Source organism: Numida meleagris, chromosome Z, assembly GCF_002078875.1.
Source record: "Numida meleagris isolate 19003 breed g44 Domestic line chromosome Z, NumMel1.0, whole genome shotgun sequence".
Lineage (NCBI taxonomy): Eukaryota > Metazoa > Chordata > Aves > Galliformes > Numididae > Numida > Numida meleagris.
The window spans coordinates 74,868,965-74,875,853 of NC_034438.1; the positions used below are offsets into that span (position 1 = coordinate 74,868,965).

General features: G+C 46.4%; 1 protein-coding gene across 9 annotated transcripts in view; it reads right to left on the minus strand.

The window, feature by feature from the left end:
• The window catches only part of ZCCHC7 (zinc finger CCHC-type containing 7), a 110,011-nt gene continuing 103,122 nt past the window's right edge, over positions 1-6,889 (minus strand). For all 9 annotated transcript variants that reach the window (XM_021379966.1, XM_021379968.1, XM_021379969.1 and 6 more), the window contains 3 exons: positions 6,163-6,258; positions 1,807-1,924; positions 1-1,364 (listed from right to left, as the gene is read on the minus strand). In XM_021379966.1, the coding sequence (XP_021235641.1) occupies positions 919-1,364; positions 1,807-1,924; positions 6,163-6,258 (660 nt within the window). In that variant the 3' untranslated portion in view covers positions 1-918. The remainder of the gene's footprint in view (positions 1,365-1,806; positions 1,925-6,162; positions 6,259-6,889) is intronic.

Below are 6,889 nucleotides of genomic sequence, written 5' to 3' on the forward strand. Positions count from 1 at the left end.
TTCTGGAAATCCCTCATGTAAATTTTTATTTGGATTATTTATTTGGTCAAGCATTTGTTGTTACAAAACTTTAAACAACGTAACTGTTCAATTCCAGAGTACAAAAATAACTGTCTTACAAATACATTTAATTATTAAATTTTAGCACATTATGTCTGGAATCAAATACACTTTTCATGCTCTAACATTTCTGCAGACACAAATCCCACACCAAGAGGAACAGGGACATATTTAATGTGATGTAAACTCCGCTATATCTTCTCAGCTGCCTTCTCCTGCTGTTCTAACCAGTCAGCAGAGACATGGAATGCAGCCAGTCAGAGCTTGCTCGTGCTTGGCACCCAGTGCTGTGGCACTGATGGTGGTGGACCTACATTGCAGAGCGAGGTAGGAGACTGTCACTTCCCCATGTGTAAAGCAACACCTGCACAGCACCTTCCAGAAAGGACAGAACTGCACCCCAGGAGTGGCTGATGGGAACACGCAGATCTCCGCACATCAACCCCAGCTCCTAGAAATGTGAAAGCTTCCCTTCAGTGCCAGCAGGAAGCACTGTGCCAAGATCCTGCTATCAGAGCTACATCTCACCAGCAAGGAAATAAATCCTACCCAAAGCAGCATGGGCTTTCCCCAGCCCAGCCCCTCACATTACAAGCAAATACAGCAAACTTACACTAGGACTGCTGAAAAAGTGCAATAATTCCAGACACAAATATTAAAATCTCCCTGCCAAGTGAATAGCCCACAGCAGAAAAAGCATCTCTTTTGGAAGTACAGAGGGATGCTTCTCTGTGACTGGGGCCTGGGCATGCCCACCCAGAGTCAGGGACGTACTCTGATTCGCTGTGTAAGGAGTGACAAAAACAAAAAACAGGCAGAGCCAGGGCCAGCAACTGTCAGTGCTACCCATCTACCTCCTCACCAGCTGAAGGATTTCTGTTTAGATTTTTTCCTCCTCTGTTTTATGAGGAATAAATTCTCACTGATATCAGGACTCGCATCTCTCTGTTTTTTCCTTTTCTTCTTCCTTTTAGCAGCTTCCAGAAGTTGCTGGCCATACTCCTTCTTGCTGCTATGTGCCTGGAGAACAGACTTGTGATGTTTTTTGCTGCCCCTGGACGTCTGCTTACGATGCCCTCTAGGGAAGTCGTCCTCCACCTCGTGGCCCCTTTCAACATCACTTCTGTGTTTTTTTGCTCTCTGCTTGTCTGCCTGGGATGATGCCTTCTTCTTCTTGCGATACTCATCTTTGTTACGTTTACTGTGCTCCTCCCAGGGCTGCTTCTTGCAGCCATGTCCTCCATGTTTTTCCTCCTGCCGTGGTGTCTCTGGCTGTACTGGCAGAAGGCCAGCTTCTTGCAGTTCTGTAAAACAGATCAGCTCACCTCAATACCCACACAGAAAACCTACAGCCCCGTCCTGGGGCTGCTGTGGTTTTCCCTGTACACGGCGTCTCTACGACAACCTGTCTGGTAGAGCTTTTGGTGTTGTTTTTGTCTGTCCATAGATGAGAATCTCACCAACTTACAGTTTAAGCCTCCTCTTGCTAGTTTATTACAGCTTCAAAGCCAGTAGAATTAAAACCTCTGACAGCACTCACCTAGAGGCTTTGACATGATCTATTCCCACAGTACACAGAAGAACAAGGTCACAAATCTCCTACTACTCCTGGAGTACCTTTTCAAATTCCCATAGCTTTTCCCAAGACGTGAAAATAATTCGACAGCATTTCAGAAAGCAGCAACCCCAGGAGAAAATATTTCACAGAACTGAAAATAAAAAGGGATTTCCCAAAATGTGCCATACCTGCAATCTTTCTTTTTAATCTGTTTGCTCTCCTCTTGAGATCGCATTCATCATCATAGTAGTGGATGAATGGAGAAGCAGGGAACATACTTCCACGCATGCGCTTTTCTGAGCACTCCTGCAAAACACATTTTAAATCACTGTGGCTGAATTATGATGTTATGGGAAACGAGTTGGATTCTGCACGTGCTGGTCTGTACCTATGGAGGATGCTGCACGCAATTCTTTAAAAACTGATGATTTTACTGATTTTCAACAGTTCTTTCAGCACACCAAGAAAAACATGCATTCCGTGAACCAACCTGCAGCCCTCTTGCAGCGAGTGGAAGGACTCGCTTGTCTTCCCACAGTTACTACAGATCTGCAGCAGCCTTCAAGGCAGAGGACTAGAAGCAGGCAGACACCAGGTGAACACAACGCCGGACACACTGCTAGGTCCAGGGCGCAGGGGATCCTGCCAGGGCTGGGCCAGCTCCCACTGCTGCCTGCTGCCACTGCTGCCGGCCGTCCGGCACAGCCACAAGCCTCATGTCCTCAGGAGGTCAACCCCTCTAGCTGCAGAGGGGCTTCTTAAACCTGGATCCCCTGGAGGGAAACGTGTGTGCAGAAATGTGGTACACTGACATGGTGTGGTGGGGCTTAAAGGAAGGAGAAGGCAGCGATGGGGAGCCCAGGGCAGCCCCCTCTGCACACTGCCAGAGCTGCGCATCACCTTCGTACAGATGCAAACCAAAAGCAGATCCTGCAGAAGGTTCTGCCATGCAGAGACACCGGGTGTGCTGGGATGACAGCCCTGAACCGTCCACTGCTTCCTGGATCGCACACACGTGAGCCCATGTCTCAAACACTCGATGAGGAACGTGGTTTTTTTCCCTGCTGCACACAGAGTTTTTTGGCAATGTCTGCGGGCCTGGCTATGCTTCCTATGGATTTGCTCTCTACTTCTTGGACGCTGCCCAGATTTAATGAGCTCTGGGTCTGCCATTCCCAATAAACTACAAGGAGCTTTTGCTCACCATATCTCCATGCTATCTAAGCAGCTTTCCTTCCTGTGTTTGTGACTTCTACCATACGAGGCCTCTAGGACTCCCCTTCCCTATGTGTCCTTCTGCACTCTCCTCTCCCCCTTTTAAAGGAGCAATACATTAAAAATGCATTTCATATGCATTTCATATCCTCACCTCAGCTTTTATATGGCCTTTGCTTGGCTGAAGTTAAACGAAGAACCGTGTTATTCTCTCCGCTGTCCGCCAAGAGAGTACTGCTGGGTCAGACTGGATTGCACTCTGCACACCTCAGCCGCTCAGTGATCACAAGCACCCAGCACACCCCACAAAGACATCTCCCCACTCACCTCCTCAGGCTTAAGGGGAAAGCAGTGAAATCTGCTTCATGTGAATGGCACCGAACTAAGAGCGGGCTTTGCGCTGGGCACAAAACTGCCTGCCTACCTCGAACAGAAGGAAGAAAATGTAAGCACTGCCACGGAGGTTACTGAAAGCAACGCGGATTGGCTTTATGCAGAAGTACACCAAGAGACATTTCTCTTTCTGTGATAACGGTGAAATGCAGTGGTTGAGATGCTACACAAAATCTCTGGCTTGCCCTGCAGAAACACAGCCCTTCATCACTTTTCATTTTGCTCATTTGTTGACACAGAAGCATTAGTGAACTAAGTGCACGTGTCAACAACATTAGTACTCCTCCTTTCTGCTAAAACACAACTTCACTGAAAAATCAATTCAGCCATGTCCAACAAGCACTGTGCTATGCCCTTCCCTCCCAGGTAAGCTGCCACTGCTGCCACACACTTTGTACTGCTCAATACTCTTGGGACAGTGTTTGCCATTGGAGGGGACATAGAGGGGATGGAAAGCGGAGCCTGCTACCAGCCTGCAGGAGGAATTTTCTGTGTGAGGGGCATATCACGATGTGAATATGAAGCACATCTGCACTCACTGGTCAGCTCCTTATCCCTGCTGCCTTAAAAGCTTGCTGCAGCCTGAATACTGCAAGGGGCTGTCCCCGGTTAATCTACTTCCTTCTTAACTTTCCTACACAGATGTCCCACGAAATGAGCACATCTTTGCCATGGACTCTAAGACAGAATGGTCTGGAGGTGTGGATTGTTCAAAATGGACCGTGACGTGAAGTCTGCTAAAGAAAATAAGCTTTTTTCCCTTGTTAGCTCCATAGCTCATACTAAGCTTAAAAACAGAATTGCATTAATAAATAACACAGCAAATATAGTAAACATAACTGCCAGCTGTTAGAAATTTTGACAGCTAATGCTGCAATTACTTCAATTTCTGCCAGCCCCCCTGCGTGATCCACAGTGACCTTCTCACACAAACCAGCCCAGTTAACTCTCAGATTCAGCAACTTTTTTGCTCTTGCCTGAGTTGCTGGGAGAAGTCTCCCCAGCCAGGCTTCTAACAAAGAACAGAACTTCAAATGCTCCTAAGCTAGATTAAACGGCAACATGAAAAGCAGCAGACTGCAGCAGGAAGCACTAATTATGTTATGTCCACACAAAACTAACACCAGCCTTTTCTTCTTGGTAGTCTGCTATTCCTCTGCTTTAAATGCTCAATAAAGGCAATGCAGCAGGGTTCCTGCAGTGCAGAAATGGGAAAAAAATGTTAAGAGATGCTTATCATCACCAGTAATGTTTACTGATAGCAATATTCTAATAAAAACAAACAAAAAAACTATCAAAAAAAAGACCCCTCCAAAAAAATCAATTTTTTTTCCTTTAATTATAGCCAGGATTTTCGAGCTCTGGCAGGGCTGCTCACTGCATGAGTACAGGCATTGATTTTGACCTCAGTTTTCTTAGCCAGTGAGAGCTACAAATCTCACATGTATTGCCTGTCCAGCTGGATCACCATAAATATGCATACGCAGACCACCAGCCCCGTTTCTACAGCCATTTGCAAAGAGAAGGTTTAGTGGCTTGAAGGCAAATACCCAGTGATCATTGTATAACGCAGTGCACATCTTGGAGGCTCTTCTGTGTGCGTACTGAAAGATCTGGTGAGAACTTCTGCCCTTCCACATTATTACTGACTTCTCAATTTCCATTCAGTTACTGCTGAGGCTATTTCTGCTCCTTGTATGCTAGGGAAAATACTGACTTATCTGTAACACTGATAGTTGTAAAATGTTGTTCTTGACTCACTTGATTCCCTCACTCATATTATACGATTTCTACCTATTCCATCCAAGTAACGACTATCATCTCCTCCCAGAAATGCACTAACTGTTTTTAAAGCTTATTTATGACCACGTATTGCTGCCTTCCTCGAATGCCATTTTTTTTCAGAGTTTACTAAACTGTTCCTCGTCCAATGCCAGCAAACACTGTCACTTTTTGTTCAAGCATGTCAATCCAGGTCTCACTGCATATCTTCATTTTAGTGTATACATTACTGGCAGTGGCTTTATTCTGTTTTTGTTTAACAGGATCGGTTTCAGCGCTGCCTTTATGGAAACTTTTATCTACTGAAGTCTCATATACCAGACAGAACACGACTAAACTGCCAAGGTCTTGCACTGTCACCACACGTGGAGCCATGTCTCGAGCAGACATCTTGCAATGCTCAGTCCATCTTGCAAAGACTCATATACCATAGCCAAGGTCATGCCTGCAGTGCTTGCATTTTCCACAGGTGACACCAGGCTGCTGCTGCCTCTTACCCAGCTTGGACTGCAAGAGCCACTTATTTCCTGGCTCTTCCAAGGCATCTGTGAAGGCAGCAGCGTGTCCATAAGACACGTGATGGCCTCAACATACTGATCAAAGAGAATGCCTTCATTTGTCTCCACAGACTGCTTGGCATTAAAATTTTTCTTTTCTCCTCTTTCAGATCTGCCAGGAGAACATGCTAGCAAAGTTGCCCTACCTGTCCCACTTACAAGCCACAGAGATTACATATTTAGACAAAAATAGTGGCACGCTTTTCAGGAGTGAACGCACAGAACAGGCAGGAAAGAGGAAGGAATTTGCTGGCAATTTACTCTCTCTAAGGAGCAGAAAACAATAAACTTAACCAACTCTCATGTAATACTCATTTCCTAGAATATTTGTGGCTACTGGACTTATCTCACAAAAAAAACCCTCTACCTTTTGAGCTAGGTATCTGCAAGGCCAGAGCTGCATTTGTCAGGATGGGAGGCTAGAAAAGGTGATAAACATCTGGAACTTATCCTAGAACAAATGTTTCATTAGAGCACCCCTGCGTGCAGCATTAGCTTGACTCTTCCAGCTCTTTTCTCCAGCCATCCCTCATGAGAGGGATGAAATTCTATTCCAGAGATGCACTCAGCACTGAGGCACAGGCTGCTGAGACTTACATATCCAAAATGTCCTTTCCGGGAGCAGTTGTAGCAGTACACCGCAGCAGAGTGCTCAGAGTGGGAACGTGCCGCCTTGATTGGCCCAGGATTCGTCTGAAAGACAGAAATAGGTGAGAAATAGGTCAGGCAGCATTCCAAACGCCGAATTAAAAATAAATTAAATGATTACATACATGCAATTTTATTATGCTTAAATCAATCCATTCCTACTTGCTGCTGGGATATTGAGTTCAAAAAGAACCAAGTTACTGACATTACTGCAATTACCCAGAGCAGTTTAACCCTGAGCATCACAAATGAGATGGGAAGAGACGTGCTCAGTATCCATTCCACCTGGCCATGTTGTTTCAGCTCCGAATACAAGCATGTGGGCTGCTGATTTACGTCTTTCCCCTCCTCCCTTCCTCCCAGCCTTTGCTGCCTCTCACGCACACCCTGCTGTCCCCCTGGGAGGGACAGGGCCGCCAGGTATTACACCCACCAGCTGCACGGCCACAGCTGTGCACCGCAGAATCCATTCCTCCCAGCTGGGCTCAGAGCAATAAGGCACAGATGTGGCAGAGATACGGCGCCTTCCCTGGCTGCACTCCCAAGCCTACACCCGCTTCCAAAAACCATACCAAGAAATGCAGTCGCTAAGGAAGAACCTGCCAAACTTTGCAAGACAACCGAGGGCCTGAGTCTGCTGCTCTGGGCTGAACGCTACACTGCAGAGTGCTGCTGC